At 52.1% G+C, this 22775-nt stretch overlaps 1 protein-coding gene across 4 annotated transcripts in view; it reads left to right on the top strand.

Annotated features, from left to right (window-relative positions):
• Positions 1 to 22005, top strand: part of TOR4A (torsin family 4 member A) — a 29603-nt gene extending 7598 nt beyond the window's left edge. For 2 of the 4 annotated variants that reach the window (XM_066580026.1, XM_066580023.1), the window contains exons 2-3: positions 16833 to 16895; positions 20350 to 22005. In XM_066580026.1, coding sequence (XP_066436123.1) covers positions 20419 to 21672 — 1254 coding nt within the window. In that variant the 5' untranslated portion in view covers positions 16833 to 16895; positions 20350 to 20418 and the 3' untranslated portion in view covers positions 21673 to 22005. Of the gene's footprint in view, positions 1 to 14764; positions 14942 to 16832; positions 16896 to 20349 lie in introns of those variants that run through there. The other 2 variants (XM_066580022.1, XM_066580025.1) reach the window with 2 other exon arrangements.
• Positions 22006 to 22775: the final 770 nt, after the last annotated feature.

Genomic DNA, 22775 nt, shown 5'->3' with positions numbered 1-22775 from the left:
TGAGACCTGCCGCTGTCAGAGGTGCCACTCTCATGAGACCTGCCGCTGTCAGAGGTGCCACTCTCATGAGACCTGCCGCTGCCAGAGGTGCCACTCTCAGGAGGCCTGCCACTGCCAGAGGTGCCACTCTCAGGAGGCCTGCCACTGCCAGAGGTGCCACTCTCAGGAGGCCTGCCACTGCCAGGGGTGCCACTCTCAGGAGGCCTGCCACTGCCAGGGGTGCCACTCTCAGGAGGCCTTCCACTGCCAGAGGTGCCGCTCTCATGAGACCTGCCACTGTCAGAGGTGACGCTCTCATGAGGCCTGCCACTGTCAGAGGTGACGCTCTCATGAGGCCTGCCACTGCCAGAGGTGCCACTCTCAGGAGGCCTGCCACTGCCAGGGGGCCCTGCAGATGCATCGTTTGCCCTTTGGTTAAGGTGGTCCTACTAACGGGAGTGCAGAGCAGAGTGATGAACGGCACCTGATGGTTGGGGCCCCGGCTGCAGATTCGGCTTCAGGGCCCATGAGCTTCCCGCAATAACAAAACTTCCTGACTAATCGCCGACTAATTGACATTATTCTTAATGACTGCAGAGAATTACAGTCTAGTGTGTTTGAATCACCAGACGATGGAGGTGACAGCGCCCCCGCCCCATCCGACCGCCTCCGGGATGACCTTTGGGTGGGCGCAGCTCTGTCTGCATCTCCGCTTGTAATGGGGCAGTCAGCAAGAGAAAAGTTTAGGTGAGCTGACCTTTGCTGGAGCGAGGACACGACTTCCCCAAGCCCAATATCCAGGAGGAGCGGCTGAGGGGAAGTAATGACATAAACGTTCATTGTGAAGAGCAAATGGAAGCGTTGAGCTAACGATGAGGAAGCAACGGCCGAAGGACTTTAGTAATAGGCAGCGAATAACAATTGTTATCTCTCCTGACCGCTCCTACATATGCATGCTCAGCCGAGTGTGCGCATGCTTTGTATGTAGTGAGGGGAGTAAGCCAATGCCAGACCCCTCTGTCCCTCTCCTGTCCTTCACCAGACCCCTCTGTCCCCCTCCAGCCCTTTACCAGACCGCTCTATCCCCCTCCAGTCACCTCTGCCCCCTCCTGTCTTTCACCAGACCCCTTTGTCCCCCTCCAGTCCTTCACCAGACCCCTCTGTCCCCCTCCAGTCCTTCACCAGACCCCTCTGTCCCCCTCCAGTCCTTCACCAGACCCCTCTGTCCCCCTCCAGTCCTTCACCAGACCCCTCTGTCCCCCTCCAGTCCTTCACCAGACCCCTCTGTCCCCCTCCAGTCCTTCACCAGACCCCTCTGTCCCCCTCTAGTCCTTCACCAGACCCCTTTGCCCCCCTCCAGTCCTTCACCAGACCCCTTTGCCCCCCTCCAGTCCTTCACCAGACCCCTCTGTCCCCCTCCAGTCCTTCACCAGACCCCTATGTCCCCCTCTAGTTCTTCACCAGACCCCTTTGTCCCACTTCTGTCCCCCTCCAGTCCTTTACCAGACCCCACTATTCCCCTCGAGTCACCTCTGCCCCCACTAGTCCTTCACCAGACCCCTCTGTCCTCCTCCGCTGCTGAGGGGACATGAAAGCTGCATTGTGATTGGCTGCCAATGGCAACAAAGACAGTTTTTGTTTAGATAGTTCCATAAATCTCCAGTTTTTGACGCAGAATTCAATGCAGATTTTAGTGCCAGTTTTCCGCTATGTGTGACTGCAGCCTTAGCGGCCGAGCGCTTGTAGCAACGATCATTGCTGCACAAACCGCTGTGAACATCGCTGACCGCTGCGCTACCGTGCCAATCAGAGGCAGCAGAGTATTGGGCTTGTACCCAGCAAGATAAACAGAAGTCGACCTCCAAGACTTGTATCTGCTGGGGACTTGTTGCCCTGCACCGAGGGCGGCGCTGGCCGGTGCGTCAGCTCTACTAATGTCTGGTTCGTGCTGTGATAAGGGGTGTACTCGTGGCTCTGGCACGGATCTACATTCACCTCCTCAGATCTGCTGCCAGCCTGAAGTGATAACGAGCAGTTGGAGGCCGGCGGTTACTTGTGGAGATCACGCAGGAAGACGAACATCTTATCAGAAGTGATAAAGTCATTCCTGTGCGCTCTTATCCGCATTATGACCACCAACCGGCTGCCGCCATCAACCGTACGGCCTGTCACAACGAATTTCCATTACGGTCGGGGCGATAATGTCTAAAATGAAGCGATATCTCATATCTATCTACATACAGGAAGCCGAGGAGAGGATGACAACCTAGAAGTGGGGGGGGACTCTCACGGTATCTCGCACAGTCCACCATAACAGACATGCCTCCTTTTTTATTATTGCCCTCTCTTCTTTGATCTCTGCCCAGTGGGGGGCGGTATTACAGCAGGAGGGCCGAAGGGGTCAGGAGAGTCTCCTGTATGACCTCAACAAGCGGTGGGCTCTGCCATAGTCGTACATTGGGGATGCACGGGGGTGAAACGTGGGGGAAGGGGGATGTGAAGGTGAAGGAGGGGGATTGGCTACTGCAGCTCCCGGGGGCACATCATGGTGGCATCTCTAGTAAGTACAGAGGCTTTTACTGCGTGAGCCATCCAGTAGCACAGGAAGCCGCGGGGTTAACCACAGGCCATGTCACAATACTGTAACTGCAAAGTCAGGGTTGTCACAAAGCCTCCCCTCCCCCGCCCTCATAGTGTGACAATCTATGCCAAAAAGCATGGGGGCGCGGGGACAGCGCTGAAATAACAGCAACAAAACAGAGCAGCAGAGAGGAGTATGTCATGGTGCTGCGCCGAAAAATGGAGTCAGCGGGCGCAGAAGGCGTTTTACGGAGTTTCCTATTATGTGTCCATATACTGCAGGCAGCAGCGCTATACAGCGTGTCCGGCACGTCCGCACACCCCTCACTGCCCTACATGTTATGTTGTGTCCCCCTCACTGTCCTACATGTTATATTGTGTCCCCCTCACTGCCCTACATGTTATGTTGTGTCCCCCTCACTGTCCTACATGTTATGTTGTGTCCCCCTCACTTACCTACATGTTATGTTGTGTCCCCCTCACTGCCCTACATGTTATGTTGTGTCCCCCTCACTGTCCTACATGTTATATTGTGTCCCTCTCACTTACCTACATGTTATGTTGTGTCCCCCTCACTGTCCTACATGTTATATTGTGTCCCCCTCACTGCCCTACATGTTATGTTGTGTCCCCCTCACTGTCCTACATGTTATGTTGTGTCCCCCTCACTTACCTACATGTTATGTTGTGTCCCCCTCACTGCCCTACATGTTATGTTGTGTCCCCCTCACTGTCCTACATGTTATATTGTGTCCCTCTCACTTACCTACATGTTATGTTGTGTCCCCCTCACTGCCCTACATGTTATGTTGTGTCCCCCTCACTGCCCTACATGTTATGTTGTGTCCCCCTCACTGCCCTACATGTTATGTTGTGTCCCCCTCACTGTCCTACATGTTATATTGTGTCCCCCTCACTGCCCTACATGTTATGTTGTGTCCCCCTCACTGTCCTACATGTTATGTTGTGTCCCCCTCACTGTCCTACATGTTATGTTGTGTGCCCCTCACTTACCTACATGTTATGTTGTGTCCCCCTCACTTACCTACATGTTATGTTGTGTCCCCCTCACTGTCCTACATGTTATGTCCCTCTCACTGTCCTACATGTTATGTTGTGTTCCCCTCACTGCCCTACATGTTATGTTGTGTCCCCCTCACTTACCTACATGTTATGTTCTGTCCCCCTCACTTACCTACATGTTATGTTGTGTCCCCCTCACTGCCCTACATGTTATGTTGTGTCCCCCTTACTGCCTTACATGTTATGTTGTGTCCCCCTCACTGCCCTACATGTTATGTTGTGTCCCCCTTACTGCCTTACATGTTATGTTGTGTCCCCCTCACTGTCCTACATGTTATGTTGTGTCCCCCTCACTGTCCTACATGTTATGTTGTGTCCCCCTCACTGCCCTACATGTTATGTTGTGTCCCTCTCACTGTCCTACATGTTATGTTGTGTCCCCCTCACTGCCCTACATGTAATGTTGTGTCCCCCTCACTGTCCTACATGTTATGTTGTGTCCCCCTCACTGTCCTACATGTTATGTTGTGTCCCCCTCACTGTCCTACATGTTATGTTGTGTCCCCCTCACTGTCCTACATGTTATGTTGTGTCCCCCTCACTGTCCTACATGTTATGTTGTGTCCCCCTTCCTGTCCTACATGTTATGTTGTGTGCCCCTCACTTACCTACATGTTATGTTGTGTCCCCCTCACTTACCTACATGTGATGTTGTGTCCCCCTCACTGTCCTACATGTTATGTTGTGTTCCCCTCACTGCCCTACATGTTATGTTGTGTCCCCCTCACTGCCCTACATGTTATGTTGTGTCCCCCTCACTGCCCTACATGTTATGTTGTGTCCCCCTCACTGCCGTACATGTTATGTTGTGTCCCCCTCACTGCCCTACATGTTATGTTGTGTCCCCCTCACTGCCCTACATGTTATGTTGTGTCCCCCTCACTGCCCTACATGTTATGTCGTGTCCCCCTTACTGCCTTACATGTTATGTTGTGTCCCCCTCACTGCCCTACATGTTATATTGTGTCCCCCTTACTGCCTTAAATGTTATATTGTGTCCCCCTTACTGCCTTAAATGTTATATTGTGTCCCCCTTACTGCCTTAAATGTTATGTTGTGTCCCCCTCACTGCCGTACATGTTATATTGTGTCCCCCTCGTTCTGCACTCAGCACTCTATAATGACAAAGTACAACAAAACCCGAGAAATTTTTTTAAAATGTTAAACTCCCCCCTTGCACTGACAGAAGTATTCACACCCCCTGGTGACACTTGTAGCTCTGGGGCTCCCATTACATTTGATCATCTCTGAGATGTTTCTACACCTTGATTGGAGTCACCTGTGGTAATTCATCTGACTGGACATAACAGACCCCCGTCTATATAAGGTCTCACCGCTCACAATGCAGATCAGAGCCAAAACCAATCCATGAGGAAGACAGAACCGCCTGCAGAGCTCAGAGACTGGATTGTGTGGAGGCGCAGATCTGGAGAACCTACAAAAACATTTCTGCTGCCCTGAAAGTTCCGAAGAGCCCAGCGGCCCTCATAATACTTACATGGAAGAACAACCCGGACTCTTCCTAGAGCCACCGACCCACCAGACTAATAGGAAAGTGGTGTTGGTAAGAGAGGTGACCAAGAGCCCAGCGGCCCGATAATACTTACATGGAAGAACAATGCAGACTCTTCCTTGAGCCACAGACCCACCAGACTAAGAGGGAGAAGTGTCTTGGCAAGAGAGGTGACCAAGAACCCAGCGGTCACTCTGGCTGAGCCCCAAAGATCCTGTGCAGATGGGAGAAACTTCCAGAAGGTCAACCATCCCTGCAGCCTCCACCTATCTGGGCTTTATGGCAGAGCAGCCAGAAAGAAGCCTCCTTAGTAAGACACATGAAAGCCCCATGGAGTTACCAAAGAGAGCCTAAAGGACCCTCAGACTGCGAGAAACAAGATTCTCTGCTCTGATGGAACTTTATGGCCTCTAAGCGTTCTGTCTGGAAGGAACCAGGCGCCACTCATCACCTGCCCAATACCATCCCTACAGTGAAGCCTGGTGGTGGAGCATCATGCAGGGGGAGGGGAGACCAATCAGGGTGGATGGAAACCAGGCGCCACTCATCACCTGCCCAATACCATCCCTACAGTGAAGCCTGGTGGTGGAGCATCATGCTGGGGGAGGGGAGACCGGTCAGGGTGGATGGAAACCAGGCGCTGCTCATCACTGGCCCAATACCATCCCTACAGTGAAGCCTGGTGGTGGAGCATCAAGTAGGGGAGGGAAGACCGGTCAGGGTGGATGGAAAGCTGAATGGAGCGAAGTACAGAGATAATGACCACCTGATCCAGAGCACAAAGGACCTCAGAGCGGGCAGAAGGGTCACCTTACAAGGACCCCAAGACCCCAGCCAAGACAACCCAGGAGTGGGGACAACTCTGTGAATGTCCTTGAGTGGCCGGCCAAAGCCCTGAACCCAATGGGACATCTCTGGGGAGAATCCCCGAATCCAAACCTTGTGGCGTCATCCCCAAGAAGACTGAATACTGGGATCACTGCCAAAGGGGCTCGGACTAAGGCTGGCTGTCCACGGGCGAGATGTCATTGTGAGATCTGCGGTGATAAATCGCCCCTGGAGCTCGCATTACACGCTTTTCCATAGGCTAACTATGCGGGATTCAAATCGTGGCTTGCCACGATTCGCCACCATTCTCGGCAGTGAGCCCATCTGTTAGACCTGTCAGTGCTCCCCCCTCCTCCCCGCTAGTGATCTTCCGACCCGGCCGTGGACTGGCAGCCTTATACTGAGTCCAGGGTGTGAATACTTATGTCTCTGCAGGGGGAGTTGCAGGATTTCTCCGATTCTGTATTGTGGGGGACTGAGCGCAGAATGATGGGGGACACAACATAACGTAAGGCAGTGAGGGGTGCGAGGACTTTCCAGATGCATATTAGGAACAGTAATAATGACCCTATATAGCTGGCACTATTATACGGTGTCTGCAGTGTTATCAGGTCATGATGGCAGCACTATTAGTGTATGGCTGATATGGAAAAACTTAAAAAGTGCAGGGGTGGTGCGCCAAAGAGACTTCAGAGCAGCGCCAAAGATCCTGCAGAGCAGCGCCATAGATCCTGGAGAGCAGCGCCAAAGATCCTGGAGAGCAGCGCCAAAGATCCTGCAGAGCAGCACCAAAGATCCTGGAGAGCAGCGCCAAAGATCCTGCAGAGCAGCGCCAAAGATCCCGGAGAGCAGCGCCAAAGATCCCGGAGAGCAGCGCCAAAGATCCCGAAGAGCAGCGCCAAAGATCCCGAAGAGCAGCGCCAAAGATCCCGGAGAGCAGCGCCAAAGATCCCGGAGAGCAGCGCCAAAGATCCCTGAGAGCAGCGCCAAAGATCCCGGAGAGCAGCGCCAAAGATCCCGAAGAGCAGCGCCAAAGATCCCGAAGAGCAGCGCCAAAGATCCCGAAGAGCAGCGCCAAAGATCCCGGAGAGCAGCGCCAAAGATCCCGAAGAGCAGCGCCAAAGATCCCGAAGAGCAGCGCCAAAGATCCCGGAGAGCAGCGCCAAAGATCCCGGAGAGCAGCGCCAAAGATCCCGGAGAGCAGCGCCAAAGATCCCGGAGAGCAGCGCCAAAGATCCCGGAGAGCAGCCCCAAAGGGATTCCAACTCCATTATGGAGAGATGCGGAATCCACTGTATTCCAGCCGTTAGGCAAACAATGAGATACCTTAGTGGCATTCCCCTTTAAGCCAGTGACAGGGGTATGGTGAGTGGCAGTACTATAGGACCGCAGGGTTGGAGGGGCATCGAGGCTTGGACTCTGTTGGCACAGTACTATATGAGGACTACCTGCGGCATTATAGACGTGTGCTGGCTCTATTATTAGGGGGCTTTAGGGGACGCTCTACAGGAGCGCCGGGCGCGCGGTCACACCGACACGGGGGCGGGAACAACCTTATTGCAATTCACTTTGCATCAAATACTGACAGTTCCAATGAAGCAAAGACAAGAGGCAGGAAGCGGCAAGCGGAGCGCGGCGACTATTACACAGCGGCTGGGCGGCCGCCAACGCCAGGTTACAACACATTAATCACAAAAGTGTTCTGCAGAGGTCACCGAAACGAAAGTTCATGTACAATTCAAGATCACGCCGTACTCACAGGGGCCTATATGTGCGAGATGTGACTGTGCCGTACTCACAGGGGCCTATATGTGCGAGATGTCACTGCGCCGTACTCACAGGGGCCTATATGTACGAGATATGACTGTGCCGTACTCACGGGGGCCTATATGTGCGAGATGTGACTGTGCCGTACTCACAGGGGCCTATATGTACGAGATATGACTGTGCCGTACTCACAGGGGCCTATATGTGCGAGATGTCACTGCGCCGTACTCACAGGGACCTATATGTGCGAGATATGACTGTGCCGTACTCACAGGGGCCTATATGTACGAGATATGACTGTGCCGTACTCACGGGGGCCTATATGTGCGAGATATGACTGCGCCGTACTCACAGGGGCCTATATGTGCTATACGTGACTGTGCCGTACTCACAGGGGCCTATATGTGCAATACGTGACTGTGCCGTACTCACAGGGGCCTATATGTACGAGATGTGACTGTGCCGTACTCACAGGGGCCTATATCTACGAGATGTGACTGTGCCGTACTCACAGGGGCCTATATGTGCGAGATATGACTGTGCCGTACTCACAGGGACCTATATGTGCGAGATATGACTGTGCCGTACTCACAGGGGCCTATATGTACGAGATATGACTGTGCCGTACTCACAGGAGCCTATATGTACGAGATATGACTGTGCCGTACTCACAGGGGCCTATATGTGCAATACGTGACTGTGCCGTACTCACAGGAGCCTATATGTACGAGATGTGACTGTGCCGTACTCACAGGGGCCTATATCTACGAGATGTGACTGTGCCGTACTCACAGGGGCCTATATGTACGAGATATGACTGTGCCGTACTCACAGGAGCCTATATGTACGAGATATGACTGTGCCGTACTCACAGGAGCCTATATGTACGAGATGTGACTGTGCCGTACTCACAGGGGCCTATATGTGCGATACGTGACTGCGCCGTACTCACAGGAGCCTATATGTACGAGATGTCACTGCGCCGTACTCACAGGGGCCTATATGTGCGATACATGACTGCGCCGTACTCACAGGGGCCTATATGTGCGATACATGACTGCGCCGTACTCACAGGGGCCTATATGTACGAAATGTCACTGCGCCGTACTCACAAGAGACCATATGTGCGAGATGTCACTGCGCCATACTCACAGGGGCCTATATGTATGTAATGTGACTGTGCCGTACTCACAGGGGCCTATATGTGCGATACGTGACTGCGCCGTACTCACAGGGGCCTATATGTGCGATACGTGACTGCGCCGTACTCACAGGGGCCTATATGTGCGATACGTGACTGCGCCATACTCACAGGGGCCTATATGTGCGAGATATGACTGTGCCGTACTCACAGGGGCCTATATGTATGTGATGTGACTGCGCCATACTCACAGGGACCTATATGTACGAGATATGACTGTGCCGTACTCACAGGGGCCTATATGTGCGAGATATGACTGTGCCGTACTCACGGGGGCCTATATGTACGAGATGTGACTGCGCCATTCTCACAGAGGCCTATATGTGCGATACGTGACTGCGCCGTACTCACGGGGGCCTATATGTACGAGATGTGACTGCGCCGTACTCATGGGGGCCTATATGTACGAGATGTCACTGCGCCGTACTCACAGGGGCCTATATGTATGTGATGTCACTGCGCCGTACTCACAGGGGCCTATATGTATGTGATGTCACTGCGCCGTACTCACAGGGGCCTATATGTGCGATACGTGACTGCGCCGTACTCACAGGGGCCTATATGTATGTGATGTCACTGCGCCGTACTCACAGCTCAGGACCTCCGATAAAGAAAAAGCTCTTCCGTGTCGGGGCCATAACATGGCGTGGTGGGATGGATTCGACCGGCGGACCTTGAGTTCGACATGTTGTATTGGACGCTCTACCAAGCTTGCTGGTCCGCAGTAACTTTACGTACGGCTTATAAATCCCTGTAACATACTGATGTATAAGTACCCGGCGCCGAACCCGCCTTCACCTCGGACTGCTCTTACGGGGCAGGAGGTTTGTTGGGCAGCATAGCGATACGGTGGCCGACGGGTAGAACCGGTTACTGACCTCTTACTGTAGAGTTTCACAAGATCTCGTCATGTTATGCGGAAAACCAGTCCTTCCAGGTAACCTAACCCCATCACTCCTGCTGCTAACGAGCCGCCAACGACCCCCACTGGGAAGTCTGACCTCTGCAGAAACCTGTCAGATCCATAAACTATCCATCGGGGACCCAAGTCCTCCCCAGCCTGCGGGGAGCTCGGCGGCGGCCCACCAGCACCACTTCACCATCCCGCAGGTGAAGCCGGGGTGCGCGGTGGTTCCAGCTGAGTCTTGGCAATGAGCGTTCTGAGGCAGTAGCCCCTAGTGGGATAGGCCCGGGTCAGGACACTGGTGGGTAACCTCTACCCACACCTCGTGCCCAAGGGAGAGGTGGTACACCACGGGCACAAGTGTCCAACGCCGTGGAAAGTTCAACTCCAGCCATGGACTCCATATCGAAGCTCAATAAAACAGATTTCATTAGACTCCTCCTCCAGGTGTTCTTATATTTAATGAGATCGTTATAATAAGGTTGTGCCCGGCCGGACGCGGGGTCACCAGCGGACAAACTACCACGAGTCACTGTAATCCGATGGTGAAAAGCCTCGGCGGATGTTCTCCCTGTGAGCCGATGGAGTTAGGAGCCCGCCGCTGCGGTTCACTAATACTGCGGAAAACGGTTTCTTTAAGAGGTCACTCTAAAGGTCGCGGCGGCCGTCACAGTTCGTTTAACCTCCGATGAGGGAGAGGAGCGGGGGGCACCGGGGCGAGAACCCCAGCGGGCATGTAGAACTTAGTTTGTTCTCCGGTTTCCAGATTTCTTCACATTTTAGACAACGGCGGGCACTGCGATGTAACTAGATCCACCGATCCCTCAGAAAGTAACCGGTGCCGCACCTGATGAGACAGTCCGCCGTCAGAGAGCCGCCCCACACGTATGGTCCGCGTCAGGATCCCACTCACTCTGAACACATGGTGGTCCCAGAGGTCGGACCCCCGGTGATCGGACATTTATCCGCCATCCTGTGGGCAAAGTGGGTCTCTAGTGGGTAAAGCTCTTTAATTCCCTGACTTTGGCGAGACCGGGCCCTTCATGCGGTTCGCGGCACCCGGGTGTCTATAGACGCAGTGCTGATCACTTTGTAATCCGGAAAAGCTTGTTCTAATGATTGGGCGAGACCGCGATCGGGTCGTGGATGTCAGCAATGAACACACAATTAGCTTCATAACCTGAGGGTATTCTCACTGAGCAGCGCCAATCTTCTGACATGTCGCTGCATCAATTCACGTGTTCCGAAAAGACTCTATGTTTATCTTAAGGTGCCGTCGCCCCGACAAGGAGCTCTATTCACCGCCCTCGGCTTCCGGAACGAGCGAACATAGCCGAGGAGGCGCAGGGCCTGGGTGAGCGCTGCAGCCCCCTCATCCCAGCGGTCAGCAGCGGGACCCCCACTGATCAATAGTATGCACTCTACAGCATAATGAAGTGCTACATGATATGTCTGTAGCGGTATATGTGCAGCGCACGGGACCCCGCCTCACTGACATCATGGGAGGCCCCTGGTCTTCACCCTGTAACCTCTCTTATAGGGATCTGGTCTTTGCTGCAGGGACCCCTTACTAGAGGAGATGGTGAGACCCACGAGCCGCAGCCCCCCGGACACACCTGACATCTGCAGAATATGCACAACTGTTTGTACGAACCGCATGAAACCGCAGGGTTCTTGGCGCGCAATTTGGTCACATTCATGTGTGCCCATCCGCCACGTCAAGGCGAACCTTACCGGATGGGTACCTAGCTCTGCAGCCTCCATATGAATGGGAAGGTTGGCTACCCGGCTGTATACCACCACTGAAGCACCCGGGACAGATGGGGCGCAGCACGCGTGTAACCAGCCGCTCCTCCGCCACGGCACACGCATGCAGAAGCAACAGGCTGCACATCCAACATCTACATTACAGGGGAAGCTGCACAATAAGCTACGGCGGACCCTTGTTTTTTGCGCTGGGCACCCATGCAGTCGGGTTCGCCTTGATGTGGTGGATGGGCACACATGAATTTGATGACATTGTGTGCCAAGAACCTTGCAGTTTTATGCAGTTATTAGGTGTGTCCGGCGCTCAACCGTGTGCTGCTGCCCTGTACTCATCCGCCCGCACTCAGGGGGGCTCACAGGCCATGGGGCATCCATTAGTACCAGAATCCTCCGTAGGGAACGGCATGTGAAGGGTTACCATGGACGAGCGGCTGCACACTACATCACAGCAGTGACTGCGACGGGGCTTGGAGCGACGGACTGTAAGTGAGTGGAAGCAAGTGTTGTGGATGAATCACAGGACACCATCTTCCCATCGGATGGCGCACTTGGGTGTGATGGTTGGCTGGAGAGCGGTTTCTACGTGACGGCATCGTCCCAACAGTGAGGTTTGGAGGAGGTTCTGTTATGGTGGCGGGGGGTTAGGGCCATTAGTTATAGTGAAGACCACCCTCCACACCAACGGGTACAGAGACATCCCGGACAATGTGGCATCACTCCCCTGTGGTAATACTTGGGTACAGCTCTGTGTCTCCACCAACATGACAACCACCATGTCATACGGCACGCAGGGTGCGGAGCAGAACGTCTGCAGATGCCATTGTCCGGGCGAGGACCGATGCGACGCTTTATGTTGTTGCCGTAGAAGCGACAGGGGATAAAGGGAGAGATCCTCGGCCCGATTTATCAGGGCCGTCTAATGGTAAGACATCCCTGTTGCCCCTGGCAACCAATCACAGCACAGCGGTCATTACGCAAGCTGCTGGGGTAAGATGAACGCTGCGCTGTGATTGGTTGCCGGGGGCAACGAGGACATCTTACTAAATGAGGCCCAAAGTGTTCTCTTTGCGAGAAGAAACGTGATGAGCAACGGAGTGCAGTGTGGTTGTCAGATATACGGAAGTATCACACATGATATGCTTAGATACATAGTATCACACTTTCATCATACGCCCACTGAATTCCCTGTATGGAAATTCTCCCCGTGACCCCGGAGTGCGGCATAAAATCCACATAGATGGAAGATCCAGCGATCGGAGCAACTTCCAACGAGGCCGGTCATCGGTGCTAGACTAGCCGGAGTCTCACTGCCAACCGCGGGGGGGGGGGGGGGGGGGGTGTTACTCTTGTAACGGGGTGGAGAGTATACAGAGAATGGTGCGATCGAGGAAAACATCCAGTAAAGGGGATCCTGCGGACGGAAACAACTCATCACTGAAAGGGGTCGGAGGAGGATGTCAGGAATCGTTCTGACCAACAGGCTGCACAGTCAGCTGAATACAACGCTGGAGCTCCAACTAACGTGTCCGAACGCACAACTCGCCGTTCCTCCGCACGGATGGTATAACAGCGGACGACCAGTTCCAGCGCCATTGTGTCTAAGAGAAACAGAAAGACTCCAGCGGGCAAAAGAGCGCAAAACTTGTATCACCAAGCAGCGGGAAAACATCCCCTGGTCAGATGGATCCAGATCTCTGCTGCTGATGGGAGGTCAGAATTTGGTGCAAGCAGCATGAATCGCTGACCCCGTCCTGTCAGCTGGTCAGAACATGTCAGCACCGCCATCTAATCTGCAGCAACTGCAGGAAGCTTCCTGTCCGCAGGGGCCGGTATTCCTGCAGAACGATTTCATCACATAGTGGAATCTACACCGCGATAAATCACTGCAGGTGATAGGAGTCCAACGCGACTAGAGGGGGGTAATAACGGGTCATCAGGGTGTAATAAAGGGGTCGCACTGCTGCAATAGGAATAATGGAGATTTGATGCGTCGTTGCAGAACAGAATTGTCCTTCATAAATAGGCGTCACTTTTATCACCTCTGTGAGACCCCTCTGTCACCCTCTGTGACACCCCTCCAGACTTCTCTGTCCTCCTCTGTGAGACCCCTCCAGACCCCTCTGTCCCCCTCCAGACCTCTCTGTCCCCCTCTGTGAGACCTTTCCAGACTTCTCTGTCCTCCTCTGTGAGACCCTTACAGATCTCTCTGTCCCCCTCTGTGAGACCCCTCCAGACCTCTCTGTCCCCCTCTAGACCTCTCTGTCCCCCTCTGTGAGACCCCTCCAGACCTCTCTGTCCCCCTCTGTGACCCTTCCAGACTTCTCTGTCACCCTCTGTAAGACACCTCCAGACCTCTCTGTCCCCCTATGTGAGACCCTTCCAGACTTCTCTGTCCTCCTCTGTGAGACTCTTCCAGATCTCTCTGTCCCCCTCTGTGAGACCCTTCCAGACTTCTCTATCCTCCTCTGTGAGACCCTTACAGATCTCTCTGTCCCCCTCTGTGAGACCCCTCCAGACCTCTGTCCCCCTCTGTGAGACCCCTCTAGACCTCTCTGTCCCCCTCTGTGACCCTTCCAGATCTCTCTGTCCCCCTCTGTGAGACCCCTCCAGACCTCTCTATCCAAATCTGTGAGACCCCTCTGTCCCCCTCCAGACCTCTTTGTCCCCCTCTGTGAGACCCCTCCAGACTTCGCTGTCCCCCTCTGTGAGACCCCTCCGGACCTCTCTATCCAACTCTGTGAGACCCCTCTGTCCCCCTCCAGACCTCTTTGTCCCCCTCTGTGAGACCCCTCCAGACTTCTCTGTCCCCGTCTGTGAGACCCCTCCAGGCCTCTCTGTCCCTCTCTGAGAACCCTCCAGACCTCTCTATCCAACTCTGTGAGACCCCTCTGTCCCCCTCCAGACCTCTCTGTTCCCATCTCTGAGACCCCTCAGTCCCCCTCTAGACTCCTCTGTCCCCCTCTGTGACACCCCTCCGTTCCCCTCCAGACCTCTCTGTCCTACTCTGAGACCCCTCGAGACCTCTGCCCCCTCTGTGAGACCCCTCCATCCCCCTCCATCCCCCTCTGTGAGGGTTCGGTAGTTGGGCGTCTCAGCTGTCGGAGAAGCTGCAGGACCTGATAAGGAAGCTTCAGCCGTCTCCTCCTCACTTCCCTCCCAGCGGGCGCGGTGTGAGGCTCGGAGCGCCCGTCCTCCTGCCGGAGAGGTACATTGTATCACTGGCGCTGCTCTGCGGAGCCCCCGATGATCGGACGGGTGTGATCAGATGTCTGCTGGTCGGTAGAACCGCCGCTCGTCCCACCGACTCACAGATCTCTGGGTATTAGATATTTACCAAACAATCTACTAAACTAGTGTATCTAAGCCGATTATGTGCGATACTGTCTACTGAGCTAGTGTATCTAAGCAGATTATGGGTGGTACTGTCTACTGAGCTAGTGTATCTAAGCAGATTATGGGTGGTACTGTCTACTGAGCTAGTGTATCTAAGCAGATTATGTGCGATACTGTCTACTGAGCTAGTGTATCTAAGCAGATTATGTGCGATACTGTCTACTGAGCTAGTGTATCTAAGCAGGTTATGTGCAATGCCATATACTGAGCTAGTGTATCTAAGCAGGTTATGTGTGATACCATCTACTAAACTAGTGTATCTAAGCAGATTATGTGCGATACTGTCTACTGAGCTAGTGTATCTAAGCAGATTATGTGCGATACTGTCTACTGAGCTAGTGTATCTAAGCAGGTTATGTGCAATGCCATATACTGAGCTAGTGTATCTAAGCAGGTTATGTGTGATACCATCTACTAAACTAGTGTATCTAAGCAGATTATGTGCGATACTGTTTACTGAGCTAGTGTATCTAAGCAGGTTATGTGTGATACCGTCTACTAAACTAGTGTATCTAAGCAGGTTATGTGTGATACCATCTACTGAGCTAGTGTATCTAAGCAGGTTATGTGCGATACCATCTACAGAGCTAGTGTATCTAAGCAGGTTATGTGTGATACCATCTACTGAGCTAGTGTATCTAAGCAGGTTATGTGTGATACCGTCTACTAAACTAGTGTATCTAAGCAGGTTATGTGTGATACCATCTACTGAGCTAGTGTATCTAAGCAGGTTATGTGTGATACCATCTACTGAGCTAGTGTATCTAAGCAGGTTATGTGCGATACCATCTACAGAGCTAGTGTATCTAACAGGTTATGTGTGATATCATCTACTGATCTGATGTATCTAAGCAGGTTATGTGTGATACTATCTACTGAGCTAGTGTATCTAAGCAAATTATGTGCGATATCATCTACTGAGCTAGTGTATCTAAGCAGGTTATGTGTGATATCATCTACTGATCTGATGTATCTAAGCAGATTATGTGTGATACCATCTACAGAGCTGATGTATCTAAACAGATTATTTGCGATACTGTCAACTGAGCTAGTGTATCTAAGCAGATTATGTGCGATACATCTACTGAGCTAGTGTATCTAAGCAGATTATGTGCGATACTGTCAACTGAGCTTGTGTATCTAAGCAGATTATGTGCGATACTGTCAATTTAGCTAGTGTATCTAAGCAGGTTATGTGCGATACCATTTACTAAATTAGTGTATCTAAGCAGATTATGTGCGATACTGTCTGCTGAGCTAGTGTATCTAGGCAGATTATGTGCGATAGTATCTATTGAGCTAGTGTATCTAAGCAGATTATGTGTGATACTGTCTACAGAGCTTGTGTATCTAAGATGATTATGTGTGGTACCATTTATTGAGCTAGTGTATCTAAGCCTATCATGTTTGATACAGTCTGCTGTGCTACTCTTTGTTGAACTGTTGTATCTAAGCCAGTTACGTGAGATACAGTCTGCTAACCTGATTTGTCTAAACTGCTCATGTGTGATACAGACTACTGAGTAGCTGTATCTAAGCCAATGATGTAGGATGTAGTCTGCTGAGCTTGTGTATCAAAGCCAGTCATGTGTGATACCATCTGTTGAGCTTGTGTATCTAAACTGACCATGTGTGATACAGTCTACTGAGCGGGTGTATCTAAGCAGATCATGTGTGATACACTCTGAGAGCAGCACACAGTACTACATTCCCCATCATCTTTGGTACTTCTCTTACGTTTCCATGCCGACCACGTTAGTTTATCGGCTCATAAGACTGAATTATCGTGACTCTCACGCCTCTCTGCTTCCTTTCAGATATGACATCCCCCTCTGGCAGCGGCACGCAGGGTCCGTGACCCGCGGGGACGCCGGCGGCAAGTAAGTACGGCCAATGTCTATCAGATGCCGGATCGGTGCTCGCCCACACCCCAACCAACGCAGCTGGAGGGTGCTGATGGCTGGTTGCCATCTGTGGAATCACGATATACTGCAAGTCTGAAGTATTACAGTGTATACTACAAGGGATCAAACCAAATAAAAAGGGGGGAAAATGTAATAAAGGTTCTTAATAGTTAACAAAAATATCAAGTTAAAAAAACAAAACTTTTTCCCCATAAAAATCTAAATAAATAAACCCCACATATTTGGTGCGGCCGTTAGGTAACGGGCCAAAGTGTTAAAAAATCACAATATTCATCCTGCGGGGTGGAGATCGTAAAGAGAGAACTTGGGCAGAATGACAGAATTGGGGCGCTTTTTGATGTTTCAAAAACTTTGAACAAAAAGTGATCAAAAAGACACAATTCCCCAAAATGGCCATAAAAACTTCAGCTCACCCCACAAATACCCGAGCCCTCACCCCGGGCAACGAAATATGTGAGCGTCTCAGAATACGGCGATCGGAAGCAAAACAAAATGTATTTACGTGTTAAAAATAGAAAAACATAAAAAACCTTCAGAACTTCGTTATCCGTCACATTAATGATATAAGTTGTGCCGCAGAGAAGGCGCCTCGCGCTGTTAGGAAACTATACCAAGGTCTGGCTCCTGAAAGGCGGGGAGGGGGAAGGAGAGAGTGAGAAATGTCTGGTCTTGAAGGGGTTAAGAGGAGACCAGGCCCCCCCCTTCCTTGTGTGAGAGGAGCTGCGCAGAGACCAGGCCCCCCCCCCTTCCTTGTGTGAGAGGAGCTGCGCAGAGACCAGGCCCCCCCCTTCCTTGTGTGAGAGGAGCTGCGCAGAGACCAGGCCCCCCCCTTCCTTGTGTGAGAGGAGCTGCGCAGAGACCAGCCCCCCCCCCCTTCCTTGTGTGAGAGGAGCTGCGCAGAGACCAGGCCCCCCCCTTCCTTGTGTGAGAGGAGCTGCGCAGAGACCAGCCCCCCCCCTCCCTTCCTTGTGTGAGGAGCGTCAGGCCATTATCTGCACACTTCCTGTTTTTGCAGAGGCGACCGCCATGTATGAAGTGCGCCGGACGATCGGGGGCGGGGCTTCTGTAAGCTCTGTTCACATTGGCCTTCTGCGTTTGCATTATACAGCGCAAACCTCCTGTCAGATCGGTCAGCCGTACGCCGGGGCTCCGCCACCCAGACCAGGCTGCGTGAATGTCAGATACTTCTTTTTGCAATGCTTTGCATCCCGCATGGCGTACTATTTTTTAGAGATGGGTCAGTGAGCGCCACGTGCCCCTCTGTGCCGCACCGCGAGCTCCGCTAACACCCCCAAACAGCCAATATCGGAGCAATCAAAGGGACATTGTTTGCAGCGATCTCAGCTAGTTTATTCACATCAGATTGCTACTATTTTATGTTAAGCCCGGCCCTGTGACCCTTCAAAAGTAATAGGGCCCCATAGTGGCCCCTCCCTCACAGAAATAGGGCTCCTTAGTGGACATTTTACAGTAACCACGCCCCATAGTGACACTCCCCCTCACAAAAATAGGGCCCCTTAGTGACCCCCTCACAGTAAGAGGGCCCCATAGTGACCCCCCCCCCCACAGTAACAGGGCCCCATAGTGACCCCCCCCCACTCACAGTAACAGGGCCCCTCTCACTGTAAAAGAGCAGTGACTCACCCTCACAGTAACAGTACCTGTTCGTGACCCCTCATATTATTAGTTTCCCTTAGAGTAATGGTGTCCTTCAGTGACCCGCCACAGTAATAGTGCCCCCTAGTGTCCCACTCACAGTAATAGTGCCCCCTAGTGTCCCCCTCACAGTAATAGTGCCCCCTAGTGTCCCCCCTCACAGTAAGTGTCCTTCAGTGTCCCCCCTCACAGTAAGTGTCCTTCAGTGTCCCCCCTCACAGTAAGTGTCCTTCAGTGTCCCCATCATAGTAATAGTGCCCCCTAGTGTCCCCCTCACAGTAATAGTGCCCCCTAGTGTCCCCCTCACAGTAATAGTCCCCCCTAGTGTCCCCCCTCACAGTAATAGTGCCCCCTAGTGTCCCCCTCACAGTAATAGTGCCCCCTAGTGTCCCCCTCACAGTAATAGTGCCCCCTAGTGTCCCCCCACAGTAATAGTGCCCCCTAGTGTCCCCCTCACAGTAAGTGTCCTTCAGTGACCCCCACAGTAAGAGTGCTCTCTACTGTCCCCCTCACAGTAGGTGTCTTTTAATGTCCCCCACACAGTAATAGTGCCCCCTGGTGTCTCCCCTCACAGTAAGTGTCCTTCAGTGCCCCCTTCATAGTAATAGTGGCCCCCTAGTGTCCCCCCACAGTAATAGTGCCCCCTAGTGTCCCCTCCCACAGTAAGTGTCCCCTAGTCTCCCCCTCAGAGTAATAGTGCCCCCTAGTGTCCCCCTCACAGTAATAGTGCCCCCTAGTGTCCCGCTCACAGTAAGAGTGCCCCCTAGTGTCCCCCGCGCCGATAGCCTGCATCACTCTGGTGCCCTGCTTCACTGCCAGCCAGCACGTGGATGACGAGATCACTGTGGCCAATTCTTCGTCACAGTATTGGTATGGCTAAGGACACGTAGGACATGATTGTCCTTGGAAGTGACCGAGTAATGGAGAGAGTGAGCATAGGATGATTCTTATTTTACTCCATTTCTGGCTGCTCCTGCGGCAGCGAAGACTGTCCCACTGCCCCCTGAGGCAGCCAAGACTGTCCCACTGCCCCCTGAGGCAGCCAAGACTGTCCCACTGCCCCCTGAGGCAGCCAAGACTGTCCCACTGCCCCCTGAGGCAGCCAAGACTGTCCCACTGCCCCCTGAGGCAGCCAAGACTGTCCCACTGCCCCCTGAGGCAGCCAAGAATGTCCCACTGCCCCCTGAGGCAGCCAAGACTGTCCCACTGCCCCCTGAGGCAGCCAAGACTGTCCCACTGCCCCCTGAGGCAGCCAAGACTGTCCCACTGCCCCCTGAGGCAGCCAAGAATGTCCCACTGCCCCCTGAGGCAGCCAAGAATGTCCCACTGCCCCCTGAGGCAGCCAAGAATGTCCCACTGCCCCCTGAGGCAGCCAAGACTGTCCCACTGCCCCCTGAGGCAGCCAAGACTGTCCCACTGCCCCCTGAGGCAGCCAAGACTGTCCCACTGCCCCTTGAGGCAGCCAAGACTGTCCCACTGCCCCTTGAGGCAGCCAAGACTGTCCCACTGCCCCCGGAGGCAGCCAAGAATGTCCCCCCATTTAGTAGAGCAGCTCTTAAAATCCAGGGTGATTCAGAGATGTACATCTTTCAGAAGGCTCAGGCACAATGTGAACAGAGCAAAAATACCGCCATTCAGGTTCCTCAGTGTGCAGACAGATGGACACGAGGGCAAAGTAAAGTGTTCCTATATGACAGATAAAGGTTTTTCCCGTTTTTTCTTTAAGCTGATCTGCTCTCTTTTATTTTTCCAGAACTGCTCTCGCTCTCTCTCTCTCTCACTCCAATATTTTTAAAACTGGAACCTAAAAGCTAATCAAGAAATGGATGTGATGGAGCCAATCTCAGAGCCCTCAGGCTCCGGACACAAGATGTCACTGGTACCTTCTCTACGGGCGGCCATCCGAATACGCAGGAAGATCCGTAACATGAAGAAAAGTCGCCTGCAGCTTGACCTATCCGGAAAAAGATCTGCAGATGGTATCAAGTCCTCCTTGGTTCGCCGACAGTTCTCCACCGACAGTAGGTGTGTAACAAGTTTTGAAAGCCCTATGTTTTTTAATTTTGATACTCCAACGTTGGAGCAGGTTGCACTAAGCAGCATAAAGCGCAAGAAGAAGCGCAAGAAGTCCAGGCCGGTGCTCTACCCGGGAAACTCAAAAAAATATCTCCCAACAGAACATAAGAGCAAGGCGAAACGTTGCCTCATCCTCTTCATCGGGATCGTTTGCTTCCAAATCTTGAACGCTATTGAAAATCTGGACGACAACGTCTTAAAATATGAACTGGATGGCCTAGAGAAAACCATGCAGAGGGAGGTGTTTGGGCAAAAAGTTGCCATTGATAAGTTAATGGACCTCTTTAAGGACTACCTGGCCACTCATTGGCATAATAAGCCATTGGTGATCTCCATGAATGGACCTAGTGGAGTTGGTAAGAGTCACATGGGTCGGATACTAGCCAAGCACTTCCGATCGGTCATGGAAAGCGACTTTGTTTTGCAATATTATGTGATGCACAACTGTCCCAACCGCAGCGATATTGCATCTTGTGAGGCTGAGCTCACCACTATGATATCAGACACGGTCACTCGGGCGGAGATAGAGGAGAAGATACCCATCTTCATATTTGATGAGATGGAGCTCATGCCACGGTCTCTTCTGGACATGTTGCATGGTTACTTCAAATTAAACCAAAGTAACGAGTACCTTAACGCCATTTATATTCTAATTAGTAACATCGGAGGCAATGAGGTGACAAAATTTTTTCTGCAGAACGTCTCTAGTGACATCTTAAATGTCCCTCAAGAGCTTCACAGCATCATACAATCTTCCTTGAGGAAGCATCATAGCATCTGGGACGTTGCCGAAATTGTTCCTTTCATTCTTCTGGAGAAGAGTCATATTGCTGATTGCTTCTTGGATGAATTGTTAAGGGAAGGGTTCTACCCGGATAACAACAACATCGAGAACTTGGCAGGACAGCTAAAATATTACACCATACGAGACAAGCAATATTCCATCACTGGCTGTAAACATGTGGTGGCCAAGGTGAACCTTCTACAACCCTACACATGATCACAGAGACTACAGACTTGCGAGTCTAATACTTCCCTTCAAACGGGTCTTGAATGACCATCATGGACTGCACCACTGGAAATGGTCATCAGTAGTCGACAAAATTATGTTCTTTTGGTAGAACAAAGGGTACACAGGACTAATGCTCATTCAGTGGAGTTTAATGAGGTGGTGGAGAAGCTTCCCAAGGAGATAATTCTAAGCAATGAATAATAAAGGGAGAGCCTGGTGAGAGGCAATGACTTCTTTTGTGGTACCACAATGTGGCTGTTTATGTTTTTGAAAAATGCATGCAATTAAAATTAGATATGTCTGATTGGTTACAAAAACCAAGATTTTCATGGTGTATTTGGTTTATTTAGTGAGAAGTACTGCCAGGTTTGCCTTAAAGAAGTTGTCCAGTTGTTAAACTATTGATGGCCTATCCATATGGTAGATGCATCATCTGCCCAGGAACCCCACTGATCAGCTGCTCGCTGGACGAGTGTGCTCATACACTGAGCTGATTTCTACAGGAAGCAGACAGCTCCATTCTCACTGTAGTGGCCAGGATTGGTACTACAGGTAGTGAATGGCCTGTAATAGCAGGCCTGGCTACTGCAGTGGGAACAGAGCTGTTTGCTTCCTACAGATATCAACTCAGTGTATGAGCACCTCAGCCCAGAGAACAGCTGCTTAGCAGGGGTCCCAGTCTGCGGAACCTGGCTGATCTACTTTGGATAGACTTTCCTAAAGACACGCCATCAATAGTTTACAACTGGACAACTCCTTTAACTTTTACTGAGGTTGATTCTTCATCTGCCCAACAATTTACAATGTTGTATCACAGTTCTCTCAAGACTTTTGAGAAGTTCCAGGCCACACGCACCATAGAGGATGCCCATGTGGCTTTTGGTCCAGTAAAACTTTGGGAGCGGCATGACAGAAGCCGAGGGACCCATAGTCAGAGGTCATCAGGCACCATTCATGTCAGATAAAGGGGTTTTCCAGTCAAAAGTGATTGATGATCTAGCCTCAGGACAGGACATCAATAGTTAATCACTGGGAACCGGTCGCTCGCTATCCCCGGCAATGAGCTGATCGCCCTGTCAGTGCAGCGGGTC

The sequence above is a fragment of the Eleutherodactylus coqui genome, chromosome 10 (genome assembly GCF_035609145.1).
Source record: "Eleutherodactylus coqui strain aEleCoq1 chromosome 10, aEleCoq1.hap1, whole genome shotgun sequence".
Lineage (NCBI taxonomy): Eukaryota > Metazoa > Chordata > Amphibia > Anura > Eleutherodactylidae > Eleutherodactylus > Eleutherodactylus coqui.
This window is presented reverse-complemented; position numbering and strand designations above follow the sequence as displayed.